This window comes from Adiantum capillus-veneris, chromosome 22, assembly GCF_014529385.1.
Source record: "Adiantum capillus-veneris isolate H3 chromosome 22, ASM1452938v2, whole genome shotgun sequence".
Taxonomy (NCBI): domain Eukaryota; kingdom Viridiplantae; phylum Streptophyta; class Polypodiopsida; order Polypodiales; family Pteridaceae; genus Adiantum; species Adiantum capillus-veneris.
Genome location: NC_140952.1, coordinates 46,154,200 through 46,173,862, shown reverse-complemented (window position 1 = coordinate 46,173,862; position 19,663 = coordinate 46,154,200). Strand labels below are relative to the sequence as shown.

The window sequence follows — 19,663 nt, the reverse complement described above, 5'->3', positions numbered from 1 at the left end:
CAGTAGTAGTTTCCGTTACCTGCTCGACCTTCTCTACGGTATTGAAGACGTTCGACCAAACGGAGGCATCGTCAAGTTCCAGAACGCTGCCTACTCAAACGTAAGTGCATGTGAATTTTTTCTGCGTTCATATAGGTCATTAGCGTTTCGATTGAAATTTTGCATCTTCTGTGTGATGTTCTTGTGGTTTTTTCTGTGTTCCATCTAGGGTTTTGGTTGATCTTCTGTGTTTTGTGTGTGATACCCGTGTAGATTTTTCAGTGTGAGTATATGATGTTTTTAGGGTTTTTGTTGAAACCTGCTTTTCAACCAAACTCCTAGGAAAGGCACAGCCGATTTGTGCTTATGATGATGGGGTTTCACCCTTTTTGGAAGAATTTTTGCATGCCTGTCTGTGCTTATCCTTCAATCAGAAGAATTTTGTCCTGAGAGGTGGAGGAATTGTCCCATGATACCTGTTCTTTCTCCATTGTTGTTTGAGCCCTTGTAGCCACATGCAATATTGTGATCTTTGGACACTAACACGGTTTAATACCTGTCCGGTCTCGATGTGGTTCATGAGTGTGTATTTGTTTTGCGGTAACATGCAAGATATGCAAGTCATTTGGTAAATAGTCTTGATCCATTTTTCTCTTGACCATTTTGCAGTGCCTAAGGAAGCCATCCTGACATCGCTTCTGAGCTCAACAGTTAGGAAACGTTATCTAGTATTATAGTTTTGCAATAAGATTGTATAGTGTTCTGCCTTTCCTCCACTTCAGTAAGCTCAGCCATTACCTACAGCAATCAACAATGTCGGTAATTGGGTTCGAGGGTTTTGAGAAGAGACTTGAGGTGGAGTTCTTTATCCCCTCCATGCTGGTGGACCCTAATGGAAAGGGGCTCAGAAACCTGTCTCGCAGTCAAGTTGATGAAGTTCTCTCTGCTGCTGAGTGCACCATAGTTTCTCAGCTTTCAAATGAGCACTTTGATTCATATGTGCTTTCAGAGTCGAGCCTTTTTGTGTATCCGTATAAGGTCATTATCAAGACATGTGGCACGACCAAGCTGCTGAAAGCAGTGCCTGTTCTTTTGGAGATGGCTGAGAAGCTCTGGCTTGAAGTACGTGGCTGCAGATACTCTCGTGGTGCTTACATTTTTCCTCAAGAACAGCAGTCACCACAAGGTAGCTTCTCTGAGGAGGTTTCATACTTGAACAAATATTTTGGCAATCTCAGCTGTGGGAGCGAGGCATTCGTGCTTGGCTCATCCAAAGATCACAAATGGCATATCTATTCAGCGTCAGCGGTACCTAATTTGACATTCAATGGGCCTCTTTATACTCTTGAGATGTGTATGACTGAATTGGGCAGGGAGGAAGCAGCGAAGTTTTACAGAAGCTCTTGTGACAATTCAAAGGAAATGACGGAATCCACAGGAATCAGCAAGCTACTGCCTAACTCTCAGATCTGTGATTTCGTGTTCGATCCATGTGGGTACTCTATGAATGGTATTGAAGGGACCTCCCTTTCCACAATCCATGTGACACCAGAGGAAGGATTCAGTTATGCAAGCTTCGAGGCAATGGGCTATGATTCTGAGAATGTGGATTTGAAGGCCTTGCTGGGCAATGTGGTGATGTGCTTCAAGCCCAGAGTTTTCTCCCTTGCTCTTCATGCAAATGGCAGTTCAAGGAAGAAGATGGGTTCTTGGGAGTCATCTTTTGTGGTGAAAGGTTATGTGTGCGATGGAAGCACTAAACAGACTTTGCCTGGTGGAAGTGTGGTGGTATATCATACATTTAGAGCTTGTGGTGGTGGTGAATGCACCCCACAGATTACTCCGATGCCGCTTGTTGATGCAATGCAGGGAAGGGTTTTATCTGATGTGGAGGAGAAGATGGCAGTGTCTTTAAATACAGAGAAAGAGAAACAGTTATTTAAGGTAAAGTGTTAGCTGTCATTTAGGTTAGAATAACTCATTCTATAATTATGTTAAAATCTTGATTGCCCGTGGGCACTTCATAGACATGACGATGCTTCATGATTTTGTAACTATTTTTGCCTCAAGGGGCAGAGCTCTGATTATTGATACTCATGTAGCTTACTAATTTGGAAAGGGTATGTGCTTTTACTGATTTGGTTTAGTGTTTGCTATTTATCAGGGCTCCAGCGCCCACATCCTGGATAGGCTCATCTTCTTAATGTTTGGAATTGATTAGTCTTTCCAACTCCTGTCTTCAAGGGATAAATTGAATGGTTAGTAGGTGTGGTAGGTGGCTTTTTTTGGGTTTTTTTTCTGTCGTATTTCCTTGGCACTAATGTAGGGGTGGAGTAATGGGATCGATGGTCTGGGTTGAGGGGTGGGATCTCGAGGCAGGCTAAACACAGTTGCACAAAAAGCGAGACGTAGCTATATTTTGATGGAGCTGATATGCCAAGTGGCAAGTAGTACTTATGAGTTGTTTATTTGAGTATTTGAATATTCTATTTGACTGGATATTCAAGTAAAATATCGAGTCATGATTTTTTTATTTGAGTATTTGAATATTTTTATTTTGTGGCTCTATGGTATTTGACATTTTGGTCTCTTAGAATATCACTCGTGAGAGCAAAGACTGTGTTGGGGTGATGTCGGCTCAGCTCTACTTGGAAGGGCAAGCCGCAAGACCCACCCACCTAGTCATGGTGCGTGAACAACGTGGATGGCTGATTTGCATAGGTCGAGAAAAAGTTGTGCGCGCCTTTATTTTGGAAAAATGACAGTATAGGAGCATGGCTGATTTGCATAGGTCAAAAAAAAGTTGTGCGCGCCTTTATTTTGTAAAAATGACTGTAGGAGCTCATAGGTAGACGGGTCCATTGAGAGAGCGAGAGAGTACGCCAATTGTTACCATCCCTTCAGGGATTACGGGCTCAAATTATTCTAGCCTCTAGACTTCTGGTCCCTCAGCACTATACACAATGGGTTTTTACCTAGTGGTGGGATTAACGATCAGAAATTGGGGCATGTTTTTCATTATTTATTGTTGAGGGTTGTTGGATCATCCAATTGGATGGACTTTTTTGTTCAAGCTATATATCTGAGTTCTAACTAAATGCCCTCGTTAAATAACGACAAATATAACCCATTTGTATGCTTAGGGGAATGGAAAGGTTTTAAGTGCTCAGTAGTATACATACGCTTCTGACGACGATGAAAGGTGGAGGAAAGTTTTAATTATGTGTTCACATTCACATGGAATTTCTATCGTGTTTTATCACAATCACATGGAATTTTTGTTTTGTTTTAATAAGAAATTATAATATTTACATATTCTATATATTACGAAGGGCACCACTTAAATAGTAATATACATTTGTACTCTGAAACAAGTGATAAAAGCCACGAAGCGCAGCAAGCGTATAAACACAAAATGATGGGCAATTTCGAGATTCTAGCATGTTAAATACATGTCAATTTTATAGGCTTTGATTCGCAAAGTTGTAGAACACATCGATTCCGGTCTCTCACGCGGGTAGTTTTTGTAAAATCGTTTTCAATAAACAAAAAAATGAAAAACAAAAATCGAAAATTACTTTTTAGATATGTACGCAGTCCGCGAACGATAATTGAGTTTAGATCTCACTTCAAAATCTCTACATCCTTTCAAAGGCAATCCAAAATCCTTCCCTCGTAAATGAGTATTCATTTCATATTTCAAAACTCAAGATATGTCTTATCATTAGATTTACACATTTCATTTAAATGAACGTCCACTATCTTATTTCAACCAATCAACATTTTTGGCTTATCAAAAAATGTTTAAAAATATAATTAACCTTTTTCCTATTTTAATCAACGAAAAAAAGGCATCTCTATAGCCTTTGCTTTTGGGCATGTCAAAAAACAGTTTTGCAAATGCTCGCCAACCATTGTGGTGAAGCCATGCCAAGTAAGAGGGCTAAGGGTTCTCCTTCATGCCACGGTCGCTTCCAAATTCCAACACAACAAAAGGTTGGTCCCCTTCAATGGTTTCGCCAACATGGCATCCTTGAGCTGCGGGTATTTCAGCAGCTATCAAATAGTGATGGCGCCATCTTATTAAACTGCTAATTGAAGTTGCCTTAAACTGCGGGAGGGCGTATTTGAATTCACCCCGTCTCATAGTCTTGACAACCACTTATTCTAATTCTCCTGCTCCCACCCCTCATCATCCTCGATAGGCCTACACACCTGCTTGACAGGGTGATCTGCGGGCTCTCTCAATCTCTCTCTCTCACCCAATAGCGCTGATCTCTCAACATGGCAGCTCCACGTGCATCTGACTTGGAAGGAGAAGTGCCGGCTAACAAGGACGTAGGGGAGAGACAAGGGCCGGATAACAGGCAGGACAACTGGATGATTGAGAAGGGCACGCATGAATGGCGACAACAACATTTCTAGAAAGCTACGATGGAGGTAAAAGCAGGTAGGGTAGCCGAGTGATTGAGAAGGACAAGCATGAAGGGCAGCAACAACGTTTCCAAGCAACAACGTTTCCAAGAAGCCACACTGGACGTAAAAGCTTCAAGCTGGTGGCCCTCTGGCTACCACCAGCTTTCACTCTCTTCTCTAAAATGTGTGGGATCCCTTTATTTTGGGCACCACTAGATGTATGCAGAGAAATTCAATAGCAAGCTGATTTTGTAATCAATCGAAAAGCCAGCCCAAAGCAGCAAAAAACCATCAAAATTAATTTCCAAAGGTTTGGCTTATGATGATACTGTTCAGATCGTTGTAGCTAGTGCACTTGCCTTATAGGTTTCCTTTCTATCTTTACTTGCCTTGCTATTTTTTCATGTTCTCAAACCCTTGCTTGATCTGTGACAAGAGTTCAAGGGCTCTGCTTTGGCATTGGACGTCTACCTTAATGGATGCTAAGGTTTCCCTCATCCATTAATTGCTAGCAACAAATGCTCTTTATCTACCTTATGCATAGCGCATCCTTCATAGAGGCATAGTGATAACAGAGGGAATGCGTCTTTCTATTTTATATGCATAGGCAACAACGTTGAATCATCTGTGTAAGGAAGCCGACATGAAATTTTAGGTTTCTTTTAACCTATACTTTGAAGAAAGAGTGAGATAATAGATTTCTCTTTATGTATAAGTGTTCTACAATACAATTCACATGGTCATACTTTGCATGTAATATGTATGCATTCATCGAGCATGTTGAAGAGGCTTTTTCCATGTTTGAAATTTTGTTGATATGTAAGCACCTAGACGTACATCAATACAATATATGGATATCAATGTAAATTGGTATGTAGCTACATACATTACATACCATCCTGAGGAGGGACCTTTAATTGCCCTCTCTATACTATATATATAATAGGGAAAGGGAGCTCCATGCTATATATATTGTTAGTCAGGAGCTCTTGAAAGAAAATGCTGTGCTTGGCATTGCCTTGGTCAACATGTATGCCAAATGTGTTGCGCTTCATAAAGCACAAAAAGTGCTAGAGGAGCTTCATGTTAGAGATGTCATCGTCTCTTGGAATGCATTGATTGCGAGGTCTGTCCAACTTGGGCGGCAGGGCAAAGAAGCTCTGGCCTATTTTCAGCAGATGCGAAGCGAGGGTGTCTCTCTAGACGCAATTATATATGCTTGCATCTTGAAGACAAGGATCAGGGTCGGGAAGCTTTGGGCTATTTTTAGTAGATGAAGAGAGAGTTCATCTTTCCAAATGAAATCAAATGCAAGTGCATGTGACATCTCTCTCTATGACAACCATGGCTTTCATGGCCGCTTCTCTAGCATGTCCTAAGGCATTGTATGTAGATATTGATGGTATGTTTAAGCTAAGAAAATCCACATAGCACCGTTGGAGGCAACGTCGTTGTACTAATTATTTATTATATATACATAATCACAAATGGTTTATATATTACGAAAGGCTCTACTTAAAAGGTGCACATTGCACATCAGTATTTTGAAATAAAATATAATGAAACAAAAGTAAAATAAAAATATACACTAAAAATTTAAAAAAATTACTTTCATCTTTTTTTTTCAATAAGCATAAACTAACAACTTAGTGAAATGAATATTTTGAAGTTTTTAAATAAAAAGTCTTTTTATCAATCTCACATCATTGAGATCAAACTCTTATGAATATGTTGTTTAATATTTTGTTCTTTAAAGCTTTTTCTGAATATTTTGAAGTTTTTAAATAAAAAGTTTTTATCAATCTCACATCATTGAGATCAAACTCTTATGAATATGTTGTTTAATATTTTGTTCTTTAAAGCTTTTTCTTCGACCATGCAAAAAAAAGTGTGGATCTTTGGAGAATAGCATTTAAAAGGCTATGATTTTTTTGTATTGTAAGACTTTTTAGACACTTTTTTAACAATGGAAATTGAATGACCTTTATCCTTTGGGTGCTAAGGCCTTTTTTTTTTTTTAGCGTGTTTCTGGTGTTTTTGTTTTTGGGGTGGGGTTTTTTTTTTGGGTTTGGGGGGGGGGGGGGGGGGGGGGGGGGGGGGGGGGGGGGGTGTGTGTGTGATTTTTCAGAGGCTTCAATGCCATCTCAAACCTTTGTACTTGCTAGATTTACAATTACATCTTTTAAAAGCTATTTTGAGGCTTGGGTTTCTTATCCTTTTGATCTACAATATGTACATGAAGAAAGTGGGGTTCATGATTATGCACAAAAAGTTATTCCTTTTTTGGGTAAACGTTCAAAGCCCAATTGAATTGGGGGAATATGCTTTGTAGGGGTGCGTGCGTGCGTGTATAGATGTGTTTGTGTGCCCTTGTGCATGTGAGATATGATGTACTACATGCTCATCTCCTTTTTCCAAATGGGCACAAACATGTCACTCTCTTGCTTAACCAGGTCTTGAGACCTTACATTCAACAATATACCAATATCCAACAAGAAAGCTGACCATCACATAGTGTGTAAAGATGAGCTAGAGTTAGTTGTATGGACAATGAATTTGTGAAAATGGAATGCATGCTCAAGCTTGCATGTCACACAAGGGGGTGCCTATCGCTAGCTCTACAACATGTGGATGAGAGGGGTCCAATGGGTGCGTGCACTGTTTGGCCAGTGGTTGCTTCAGATTGAGTAAAATGGGCCACCACCACGCATATAAACTTGTTGTCCACAGCACATAGGCCTCCTTGTTAGCACGAAACAATCAAAGTATCTATCTGACCTTGTGTGGCACTAGTCTTGGACACAACTCTTACTTGCCATTCTCACAGACGTCACAACATAATTATTTTGACAACTTTTTTTAATTCATGGCTGCACTTCTCCCATCTTTCATTCAAGTTACAACATCCATGATGATGAGTTCTTGCATGTTTGGCATCATGGGGAGTGTAAATCATTCACCGTAAGGTCAAGACCATGACAATTTGTTAGAAATTTATTGCATGACAATTGCAAGTTTGTTCTTTGAATGGGATTGATTGAGGAACCAAAATGGTTAGAGAGGGGATGTATTCTTTATAGAAAATTTTGGACTACATAAGGAGTCCTTAGTAAAGCGTTTGTTTTTTGGTGCAATTGTGGATCATTGGATAAAGCTTGAAGATTAGTGCCACATGGCGAAAAAACTTTCTTTTTGAATAATTTTTCTAGATATTTGTGAGAAATGTTTGTGTGCCTCTCTTTAGAGAGAGGCATTGAATATTGACTTTCATCATTTTTTAAGCTTTTGGGATATATTGTAATTTAAACAAGTCATTGCTACACTTGTTTCCAAAAAGTGTAATACTCTATGGTGACAAAAAAATCTAAATGCTAGTGTCACTTTATCGTTTTTCCTCTCACAAAGAATCCTTTCATTATTAAATTCTTCTTAATAGCATTATGTAGGCCAGAGTAAACTTTCACCTTGTTTTTCATAAAGTATAGACGACTTGACGAAATTATTTTCATAGGAACAATGTAGGGCAACTCACAATTTTGGCTTTGCCTAGAGGGAACGGCCATCACAATTTTGGCTTTGCCTAGAGGGAAAGGCCATCACATTTCTTACTCTTTTTGGGTAAATTAAACTTGATATTTTCTATTCTCATGTTGAAAAATAATGCTATTGGTAAATAAAAGACACGGCATTGTTATGATGACATAGACTCTATCAAGCTTGTCTGAAAATGAGCCATTTCAAAAGATTTTAATCAATGTGTAGGAAAGGCTTGCCAGAGCTTAGCCTAGAGCTGGTCAAAAATTTAGACTAGCTGATATCATATGAGAGTGAGAGGAAGAGAAACTTCAAATAAAAAAATAGTGCAAGTGTCTTGTAAATTTGAAAACTTCTATTAGCACTCCAAGTGCTGTCAAAATAAGATTGTTATTTTATATTCTCATGTTGAAAAATATGATATTGCTAAATAAAGGACATGCCATAGTTATGATGACAGACTCTACTGAAAATAAAGGCTAGTGATCAATGTGGCTTGCAAGAGCTTAGCATAGAGTTGGGTAAAAATTTAGATTAGCTGTCTGTCACAATAGCTGGCGTGTCAAGTCACTGAAGACCCAAAGGGTTAGGGCTCCCTAGCCCTAACCCTAGCCAACATACAGATCCCGATCAAAGGGCCTAAACTCTAATAGAAGCAGAAGAGGATGAAGTCCTTACCAACTTACACATACTCATCGATTGGCCTATTATTAAAGGGGATCCCAACTGATGGGCCCTAAAAGTAAAGCATCAAAAGACACATAATATAGCTTGCGTAGAAGGCTGATGATGTGGCAATTGTACGTATGCTAGCATTTTGCGGTAAACTGATGTTGTGCCAGCAATATGGATTTTTGTGACTTGCACTAATTGTTGCCTTAAGGCACTAACTTTCGAACCAGATGCTTTTAGACTTGAAGCTTTTCATGTAAACTGCTTTTGGATGGCTAAGAGCGTTTAAATATGTACAAGAGCTCACTCTCTAGCATTCTACTCGTGGGAGATGCAGAGCAGAGCTTCGAGTGTTATACCATGTTGAATCAATATAAAGAAATACCAAAAGAGGCGCTACAGGTTGGGGCCAGTGCACTCTAGCAGTGAAACTACACCGCTCCATGTCTCATATAAAGTCTCTTTCTCTCTGTGTAAGTGTTAAATGTTTATCTCAGTTTGTTCTTTTCAGTTGGCACATGGTTCCCATCCCATTACAATGGTATCAGATCTTCAGTCGTGCGCTTTTCTAAAAAAACATACCAGTCCTCCGAGAGTAGACGGAGCAAGATGGCGCTTCCAAACTCTACAAATTTTTTCCCCTTTTCTTGAGAGAAACTACATGAACCTACAAATGGAAGCTATGGAGTTGGATGAAGAAGAAACGATAAGAGAAGGAGGAGGTGAAGAAGAAGGAGTTTGTTTTTGCCCTCGAAAACTCTAGAAACATGGTTTTTGACACTTTTCTGTGCTATAGAGGCCTTTAAAAATCTCTCTCAACGAGCCCTAGGCATTGACGAGAGTGGATTTTGATTCTAGCAATTTTGAAAACTTAGGGTTTTAAAAAAATCAGGATTTTTGTAGCATGGGTCAAAATTATGTTTTGGGTGCCTTTTGCAGACAACAAGTAATACTACAAGCATTTCGGAGCAGGGAGCTGGGGATCCACTCTTTAAAAATGAGGAGAACCATTTGCTTGTAGTTTTTTTGAGAAATTGTTAGAATACTATCTAGAATTTGTTTCAGATGGATTTTATATGTTTTGAACTTGTTTTGGTGCGGATTTGAGATTTCTTGATTCTAGTTTTGGTTTCAATGTTTTTGGGAACATTTTTGGATACTCATCACTTGGGATTTCCTAGGAGGACCATTCAAAAGGAAAATATGATTGTAAGTTGTGTTTTACTCATGGCTTATGCTTTCTCGGGAGGAGTACTAAAGAGAAGAATTTCCGTTTGATAGTGTATGAAATCATGGCCTAGAACTTCGTGGTTATTTGTGGTGGGAGTATTCAATGATTGAAAAGCATTGTTTGTACTCATGGCCCACACCTTGTTGGTTATTTCCAAGAGGAGTATTGAAAATAAAGTTGGATACAATTTGAGAAGTATTTACTCTTGAAACCACCAAGCCACATAGGCTGCGGTCTAGGGAATGTTTGGTTGTAAAAGGCCTCTATATCTCATGGATCGAACCTTTTTAGGTCATTTGCGAGAGGAGTGATGAGGGAGTCATTGATTAGCTCATGGCCCATACCTAGAAGGTTATTTGCGGGGGGAATGTTCATCGGCGACTATATGTTTTTGTGTCTTGTAATATGCATTTGTGTTGCATCGTGATGTGCCATCTTACATGGGTGAGATTGCATGTGTATGTAACTTTAGTGCATCGAGACACCCGTTCCAGATTAGCGCAGTCTAGGTGTGATAGCTAATTTTTATACGCCAAAATATCAAGAGCTCTGATATAGAATGAGAAAATGGAATGATCCTTGGATATTACTTTTCTAACTTCTGTTTTTCCGTATATCGTGGATGATTACTCTTCTTTCAAGAAGAGGGGATGTCACAAACTGCTAACATGTCAAGCCACTGAAGACCCAAAGGGTTAGGACTCCGTAGCCCTAACCCTAGCCAACCTGCATATCTTAGTCGAGGGGCCTAAACCGTTGTAGAAGTAGAAGAAGATAAAGTCCTTACCAACTTACACATTCTCGCAGAGTAGCCTATTATTAAAATAGGGTTAAGATTGAAATCCTAACCCCCAAACAACTTATGGGAACCTTGATCAATAGGGCCTAAAAGTGAAGCAACCACACACACACACAATATAGCTTCCGTAGAAGCTTGACGATGAAGGTTATTTGCACAAGGAGTGATGAGGGAGTCAATTGAACAACTCATGGCCCATATCTGGAAGGTTAATTTCCACGGAGGGGAGGTGGGGGGGGGGGGGGTTGTTAATCAACGTCTATATGTTTCACTATCTTGTAGCATGCATATGTAAGCATCTATGTTGCATCGTGATGTGCCATCTTACTTGGGTGAGAATGATAACTTTAGTGCATCAAGACACCTGTTCCAAATCAGCAAGGTATGGGTGTGATGGCTAATTTTACTGTGCCATAATATCAGAGCTCCGATATGGAATGAGAAAATGAAATGACCCTCGGATATTATTTTTGTAACTCGAGTTGTTTTGCAGATATAATCTGGACGATTACGCTTTTTTAAGAAGAGGAGATATCACAAATTGCTGATGTGTCAAGCCACTAAAGACCCAAAGGGTTATGACTCCCTAGCCCTAACCCTAGCAAAATTGAAGATCTCGACAGAGGGACCTAAACCCTAGCAGAAGCCGAAGAAGATGAAGTCCTTACCAACTTACATGTTGCCGAGTGGCCTATTATTAAAATAAGGTTATGATTAAAATCCTAACCCTCAACAACTTATGGGAACCTTGATCGATGGGCCCTAAAAGTAAAGTAGCCACACATACACACACACGCACGCGCACAAAAAAAAATAAAATCTAGATTGTGTAGAAGGCTGATGATGTGGCAACTATACGGATGCCTGCGTTTTGCGTTGAACTGATGATGTGGCAATTATACGAATTTTTGTTATTTGCACTGGTTACCGCTTTGGGCGCTAGCTTATGCGACCAAATGCTTTTACACTTGAAGCTGTTCATGTGAATTGCTTTTGGATGACCAAAGGCTTTTAAATATGTATAAGAGCTCACTCTCTGGCATCCTATCTACAAGAGATGCAGAGCAGAGCTTTGAGTGTTGTATCGTGTTGAAGCAATATAAAGAAATACCAAAAGGGGTGCCACATTTTGGGGCCAATGCACTTTGGGAGTGGAACTACGCCAGTCCATGTCTCATGTAAAGTCTCTTTATTTCAGTTCAGTTGTTTAAGTGCTAAACATCTATCTTAGTATGTTCTTTTCGTTGGCACGTGGTGTCCGTCTTGTTACATTAGCCAATATTAAATGAGGGCGACAGGAAGGAAAAAAAACAAGAAAATAGTGTAAGAATCTTGAAAATTTGCAAATTTATGTTAGTACTTCAGCCTGTATCATAATAAGAAGGAAATTTGGCTGACTAGGTGGTGAAGGGGGAGACTACCTTGTATGAAGCTCAATATCTGGTGGATAGCGTCTTCAAGGGCTGCTTGTAGCCAATTGTGAGACGCTAAATAAGCTTGTAAGCACTAAGCCATAGAAGAAGAGTGCTCAATGTTTGAACTCCAAGGCTTTAGAAATCTTTATACTTTAAAAGCTTTAGTGACATCATTGATGATGACCACCTATTCTATAATGAGGATCTCGTAAGTATAGCCTTCAAGATAGAGTAAAGATAAACTCAAGGCATAATAGGATTAAAACATGATGAAAATAAATAATAGGATTAAAAACCAAATACATTAATAATCTCGCTACGATACCATGCTAGAAATAGAGGGAGAAAGAGACGACACACGATGGCACACAACTGAGCACTAGAATTGAAACCATAACTACTAGAACAATGGAAATACACAAGAGATAGCTTTATAGGCAAAATGAAATGCAAAAGATAATATCATAGACTTGCATAGTATGTTGCCCCCATAGCTTATGCCACGTCTAGGATGCTAACATAGGGATAGTTCGCACCCCTAATATTAAGAGCGGCAATATGTTTTTCAAAATTTCAACAAGGTGAAGAATACAATGGCTTGCTAAGGAAATGTAATACAAAAGTAGATGAGGATTATGTTTGTAAAATTTATTTTTTCACATCAAATATTTCGAAGGATTGTAGAAAGGGCGTATCATAAAGGGTACAATAGATACATGGCAAAAGGTAACTAATAGGTCAAGCTGTTTCAGTGGTAAACATAAAGAAGCTACTTATTGACCAAATTTGGTTAAACTTGGAAATTTAATTTGTTACTTTTTGAGATAAATGTTATAGTGAACTATGTAAAGAAACCAATGTGATTATTTCAATATAGGTTGTTGGGATTTTTGAGTTAATATCGACATTTAGATCACATTGAAGTATGATCAAATGACATTGAGCATTAGATTATAGAAACATTTCTAAAGGAATGATAGGCCTAAGTAATTTTGTGTGAAAATTTAAGTTAATATTAATAATATTTCATGAATGTGACTAATTAATGGCATTTTTCTTTTTGCAACATTCTCTTGATCAAGTGTTACATGTGACACATATATATGAGTTTTTCCTTTGAAATGTATTTTATCAATATTGGGAATGCCTAAACTTAATCCCTAATAATGATACATGTACACTAAAGTAACAAGGTAGCATTTGTATGTTAAAACCAAAAGTTGAAAAACATTATTGATTGTGAGAAAATTCTTAAAAATTTATAATTTTGATGAAAAGATTATAATTTTTTTAACAATTTATAATTCTTTCATTCTTAGTGTGAAGAAATCCTTTCATTTAAGGACAATTTATGTAATTTTCAACTTTTAATTATCTTCAAATGAAAGAAAAATTTACAACAAAAAAGGTATGTTTTAAATAAGAAAGTTGAAAACAAAGTCATTAGATCCTTAAATGAAGGGACCTATTTACGAACTAAACAACGACAAAATAAAAGAAATCAAGTGAGCATTAAATGAAAGGACCAAGTTACAATGATGGAAAGACCTATCTACATTATAAAAGGAAGATATAATCTTTATAACACCTTCCTTTTCAATCAAAGAGGACACTTGTCTACCATCAACAATCTTTCTATCAATGACACAAAATGTACATAATTTCTCAACCTTTCCCTATGGCATTCTGCAACAATTGTACGATGAGAAGTACACATACTAGTCTTTTAAGTGAAACGATCCATTTACAAAGAAGAAAACCAATGAAGAAAGGACCCACTAATGATCCTTTTAAACATAAGACCCATTTACAAATCATAAAACCAAAAATAAATAAATGCTATGACATCAAATGTATCCTCCTTATGGTAAAGCCCAATAAGCGGGCACCCCCCAAATTAAGGATACTTGTTAACTATTGGCGGAGCCAAGAGAGAGTACACAATCGAGTGAGTGTAGCGAGGCATTTGGCTTGATGTGTCTAAATCTAATTTGTGGGATCATGGGTTTGAAACTCACCGCTTGCTATCCTTTTTAAACATGACATGTATGTTTGCCCATTCGGGCCTTGTTTTTTTACACTAGTCAAAAAATCGCATTTTCTCTACTGTCTATCAGATGCAAAACCATTGACATCGTCATGTACCCTGAGAGAGAGAGAGCCCTCTTGCCTTGCCTACCTCCCCTTCTAAAGCTTTGGAATCTGCTTAAGAAAACAACTTCTATTTTAATTAAAAAATAACTTCTATATTTGCTCTTTCAATTTCCAATTGAAACATTAACAAAATCTCCAATTGTATCTCAAAATAAAATCAACCTCAACATGTGGTTGTCCTATTTCTTCACTTCTTCATTCTCTCCTTCAAAAACCAACATTGATCATGCGAAAGGCCTTCATACTCAAAAGGTGAAGGTCGTTCGATTTTCATTGATGAGTGTCCCTCTGAGACCTCAAAAGTCTCAAAATTCTACAAAGCTGCATTTACTTTTTTGGCATGCTTGAAAAAGACTTTAGAGAACAAAAGATTGGACAATATATTCATAGGAGTTTGATCCCATGATGTGAGGTCAATGCTTGAGAAAGGTGTGTCTGAGCTTAGCCTTGAGCCGATTGAAGACTAAGATTAACCGGTTGCGAAAAATGATAAAGGAAAAAAAAACTTGATTAAATATACCAGAAAATAGTCCAAACATCTTGCAAATTTTCAGTTTGCATCTGTATACGAAGAAAACTTGCCGCTTAGACAAAAATGACTTTCTCGAACATTGTTTGAGGTATTGATAAAAGGTCCTTTCATTTAAGGATTTCAAAAAAATTCATTTCACTAAATTGTTTTATTATTTTCTATGCTTATTAAATTAATCTTTTCTTATAATAAGAAAACATTAGAATATTTTTTTATTTTAATTTTTAATATCTTTATTTTCTTTTTCTTTTATTTTATTTCAAAATGTTGATGTGCAATGTGCGCTTTTTACCGTATTATTCAAGTAGAGCCTTTCATAATATATAAACCATTTGTGAGTAGGGAGTACCAGTTAGAGAAAAAAATCAAAAAATGCCCCACTAGATGCCTGAGGAAATTTAGAGGTAGAGGAGTGAGAAGGGGGAGGCATGCCACGTAGAGGCCATGTCTCCCAATTAAATCTCTCTCTCTCTCTCTCTCTCTCTCTCTCTCTCTCTCAGCAGAGGTAGGGACGCTTCATAAGACATAAGCGAATAGAATCTCTTTTTTTTTTCTTCTTCTTCTCTCTCTCTCTCTCTCTCTCTCTCTCTCTCTCTTATCACGAAGCAGAGATAGAGAGGTTTCAGAATGCATAGGACGAAAGGAATCCCCTCCCCGGTTCTCTCTCTCTCTCTCTCTCTCTCTCCAACTCTTCCTTCCTTCCTCGACACATGCATAATGGAGATAACGTGGAGAGACTGCTCTACAGGTGCAAGTCCATGAATGGTGGGGAATCTTAGGTGCAAGCTTGCAGAGAAGACATATTTGCAAGCTCGTAGGGACGCATGGGTAGGAAAGCATGCAGGATAAGGTTTTGCTGATATGAGCAAGAGGAGAGCTAAGCGATGAGGACACAGGGAATCTTGAAGGTATCCATTAATTAATATTTTAGTTTAGGTGAGCCAATAGGAGCCACTATTTAAAAATAGATTATACAATTAAAAAAATTAAAGGTGATTGTAAGCACTTAATTAAACTTACTCTCCCTTGTCCCCCCTTAACTTGACACTATTGATTGTTTTTAGTCAAACTTATTATTCTTGCTAGTCTGTACGTGTGCAACCCCCCCCCCCCCCCCCCCCCCCCCCCCCCCCCCCCTCCTCTCTCTCTCTCTCTCGCCTAAGCCCCGATCGAACACGAGAGAGATACGCACGGGGAGAGGGGCTGCCAGAATCCCTCCCCACTTTATATATAGTATAGATTTACATTAAATTTCTCCAAATTTGGTAGCTCAAATTCAAAATTTAAGGGTGGGATTGCACTAAACCATGCTTGAAATGGCGTATTGAACATGGAATCACTAACACACGATATAAAACAAATTTTTAATTGCTCCATAAAAGCTTCACTAGTGCTCCTCCGCTTGCTTCAGGCTTCACCATTCATATGCTGAGCTTGAATTGAGAAACTTGCTTGTGGATAAATCATGAACCATTTGTTTCTTGTGTAAGAATCTTGAAACGGGGTGGTCTTTAACAAGAAAGTTGTACTTCACTGGCCAAATAAAACCCTCCAAGTGTCAAAGGGCCAATCACCTATATACATCGGGTTCTTGTGGCTTGCTTTGAACAACAGCCTCGATCTTTTCAAGAATGGCAGGAGTAAGCAGTGGTATGACATCCAATGCTTTCATGTTTTGTATAACCTGGGTACATTTTGGACAACATACAATTATGAACTTGTCATTTTTCTTAATAACTAGCCTCTAGCATATCAAGTTTCAACTAACAATTTTGTGGGTTCGCATTCCCAATGGGTGAACTTGAGGATGTCATTGTTAACTCCTTGCTATTCCATGATGTTGGAAAGCAAGCAAAAGCATCCTTTCCTCATGATAAGCAAGTAAGAAAAAATGTTTTGGAGTTGGTATATTCATTACGGCGGTGCCTAAGAGTAACTCTTGGCCAATGGTTCATGTCCCTTGCCTAAGTATGATATAACCCACATCCATGGACCCCTTTGGAGTGTTAAAAAATGAAAGACACCATAGCGAATTCTTCAAGTGTCTACACATTTAATACCTCAAGAGTAAGATGGGTTCCATGGAAAATGCCTGACCCAGGTTACATGCAGCTAAATGCATAAGTTTAAAGTGAGAAGAGCCACGCTTCCTCACTCACCCGATGAATGTGCAAGTGATCAGTGCTGTGTCTTCTTTCCTCTGTAACTATTGTCTATGTATTATGGTAATCGAAAGACCAAGCGACAGGACAAGGGTCCAAATCTAAAGGATGCTAGCAGGCAAGGGGCTCATCCTATACAGAACGTTTGGGTGGTGATTAGCGAGTCTCTTGCTAACAGGGTTCGTGGATGAGGGATCAGGGGGCCGCTCAGGGAAGTCTCAATCCTAAGGGCACTACCCTTAGGATGCAGGCCCCTAATCAGTGCTGTGCTGAAAAGTATAAAACATCTAAATTCATTCCATACTTGAGCTTATAATATGCCAATTGAAATGTGTAGGAACTGGTCCTTGCGAAAACAATGTGAAACATATGGTGTAGGATTCATGTATTCCAGGACACAACAGAGTCCTTTGTGTGATTGTATATGCATAAACAGTATGTAATTCACCAACTAAGTGCGGTCGCAAATAGTAAAACGACGGGTCGCTTTGGAAGTAGCATGTGGTGGCTCTAGCATGGAACTCTCCACAATACTCGTTGCTAAAGATGTCACAACTCACATCTAGCCTTGAAATATTTATGAGGGGTGCAGATTTCTTACCTGGTGCTCCTTTGTTGCCCCAGTGATCACTGTGCTGACATTCGGGTTGAGGGCGCACCATGCAATTGCCAGTTGTGCAAGGGGCACATCTAACTCCAATGCGATGGGGATTAAACCCTCGACTTTAAGAAGCACCTCGTCTACAAGAGTCGCTCTAGCAAACTCCTGCACAAAGTCATGAAATGCCATAGCTTCAGAATGACAATTCGCAAGCAGACTAACTGTTTCTTTTGCACAATCACTCTTGCCTCACAGCTCAAACCTCACCATCACCAAGCTAATTAAAATCATGAACGATTGCGACACAAACAAAGGTAAATATATGGTAACATGCGAGAATTCATACCTTAAAGTCCTCTAGCGCAAATCGGCTATCATGTGGTACTCTATCATGATTATATTTTCCAGTGAGAATGCCGGATGCCAAGGGACTCCACGTTGCAAGTCCCATCCCAAATTTATTGTAGAGGGGTGCAAAATCTACCTCCACCTATCAATGTGACGAGAAACATGTCAGGATTTCCCAAGACACACACCATCTTTGTGCGTGTTTATACAATTCTTGAGCATATGCCACATTATGAGCCTAATTTTTCTCTTACAATGTGTAGACAGGTAAACCAAACATTGAACAGCTTTCATTTTGAGATGAAAGGCTTTGTGTACTCTATTGACTTGAAATCAACCTTGTAGCGTGCGAAGAGGTTATACTCTGGTTGCTCGATGGCAGGGCCAATCAAATTCAACCTATTTGCAACCTCCCAAGCTTCAGTTATCTGTCTGGCATCCCATTCACTAGTTCCCCAATAGAAGGCCCAGCCTTGTTGAATGACGTAATTCATACTTCGCACAGTCTCTTCAATTGGGGTGGAAGCGTCGGGCCTATGACAGAAAAGGATGTCGACATAGTCCATATCAAGCCGTTGAAGAGACTTCACAGTGCCCTCGATGATGTGCTTGCGAGAGAGGCCCCTGTCGTTGGGACCCTGCCCTCCCCAAAAGATCTTGGTGGAAATGACGATGTCCGAGCGTATCCATCCAAGCTCCTTCATCGCTTGCCCCATTATGATTTCAGCTTGCCCATTTGCATACACCTCTGCGTTGTCGAAGTAATTTACACCGAACTCTCTTAATCGAGAGAGAAGGATCTTGGCCTCCTCCAAGTCAACCTGGTTTCCAAAGCTTACCCATGCGCCGTAAGACAAGACGCTCACCTTCAATCCGGTGCGGCCAAGCCGTCTGTACTGCATTTTCTAGTGATGAAGATCAATGAGCAGGTAGCCGGAGAAAAATGCTGGTAGAGAGGAAGCATGTACGCACAAAAAGCACCATCAATATGCAGGTTCGACTCTGATAGAATGTGTTTGCAGAGGATTTCCCCTTTAGGAGAGTTCGCACTCAAGGAAGTAGCAAATCAGAACAGAAAGGCCTGCAGGTGCAGCAAATGTAGGTGAGTATCTAAATTTCCAGAAAGTCAAGCGCGGGTGGTCGCAGAAAGTCGATGCACGACGCCATAGCTTCTGCTTTGAAGGGGTTAGTTGATTGTCCCATCCCGTAGTAATACCTGCCCAAATCTCCCGTTGTTGGCCTGCCCATTTTGGTGTGATGTCCGTGCATTCAGAAACAACTTGTCCGCGTATCACAAACTAGTTTGCCATGATTGCACAATGTAAAAATTCAAAAAGTGATAATGGTGTGGCTCTTACCTCATGGCATAGTTTGTGTTGATGGCTCGTTAACATATCTCTTCGAAGCTTTCATCAAAAGCTCTATGACCTCGCATCACAAATGAGATTTTGCATGAAAAGATGTATGAATGTAAATAGCTCCAGATTATAATAAAAACAAAACGAGATGCATTTCGTGCATTTACGATGCTTGTGCCCATAAAAAAAGAAAAAACCATACATATGTATGGTGTGGAGTTGGCACCGTTCTCCACATTTATAATAATACCGTAGGGAGCGTGCCTCTCCCCCGCCACTTTTATCCCCTTCAGTGTTGAAGTAGGACTTATGCTTCTCCTCAAATGTTAGAGGGACTTTCTTATTGTAAAAATAATACAGCTTTACAAGGAAGAACTCATTACCAATGTTTTATAAAGAGATGTATCATTCCACGTTGCCTTGCCGTGGCGTATTATCAACATGTCCCTTTGTTGGGCATCA

General features: G+C 39.3%; 2 protein-coding genes across 3 annotated transcripts; one reads left to right on the top strand and one right to left on the bottom strand.

The window, feature by feature from the left end:
* Window positions 1-654: 654 nt before the first annotated feature.
* On the top strand, window positions 655-2,116 carry LOC147429270 (S-adenosylmethionine decarboxylase proenzyme-like). Its single transcript, XM_086495388.1, has one exon. It carries the CDS (start codon window positions 793-795, stop codon window positions 1,933-1,935), a length of 1,143 nt encoding a protein of 380 aa, XP_086351514.1. The 5' UTR covers window positions 655-792; the 3' UTR covers window positions 1,936-2,116.
* Window positions 2,117-13,938: 11,822 nt separating this feature from the next.
* LOC147429269 (putative voltage-gated potassium channel subunit beta) lies at window positions 13,939-19,088 on the bottom strand. 2 transcript variants are annotated; one of them, XM_086494950.1, is made up of 4 exons: window positions 18,182-19,088; window positions 17,842-17,985; window positions 17,496-17,660; window positions 13,939-14,248 (listed from the first exon to the last, which is right to left on the bottom strand). In XM_086494950.1, the coding sequence occupies exons 1-4, from the start codon at window positions 18,743-18,745 to the stop codon at window positions 14,234-14,236; spliced, it is 888 nt and encodes a 295-aa protein (XP_086351076.1). In that variant the 5' UTR covers window positions 18,746-19,088; the 3' UTR covers window positions 13,939-14,233. The 2 variants fall into 2 exon arrangements, with proteins under 2 accessions (XP_086351076.1, XP_086351075.1); XM_086494949.1 differs by lacking the exon at window positions 13,939-14,248 and adding an exon at window positions 16,087-16,416 and having other exon boundaries at window positions 18,182-19,087.
* Between the last annotated feature and the right edge of the window lie 575 nt (window positions 19,089-19,663).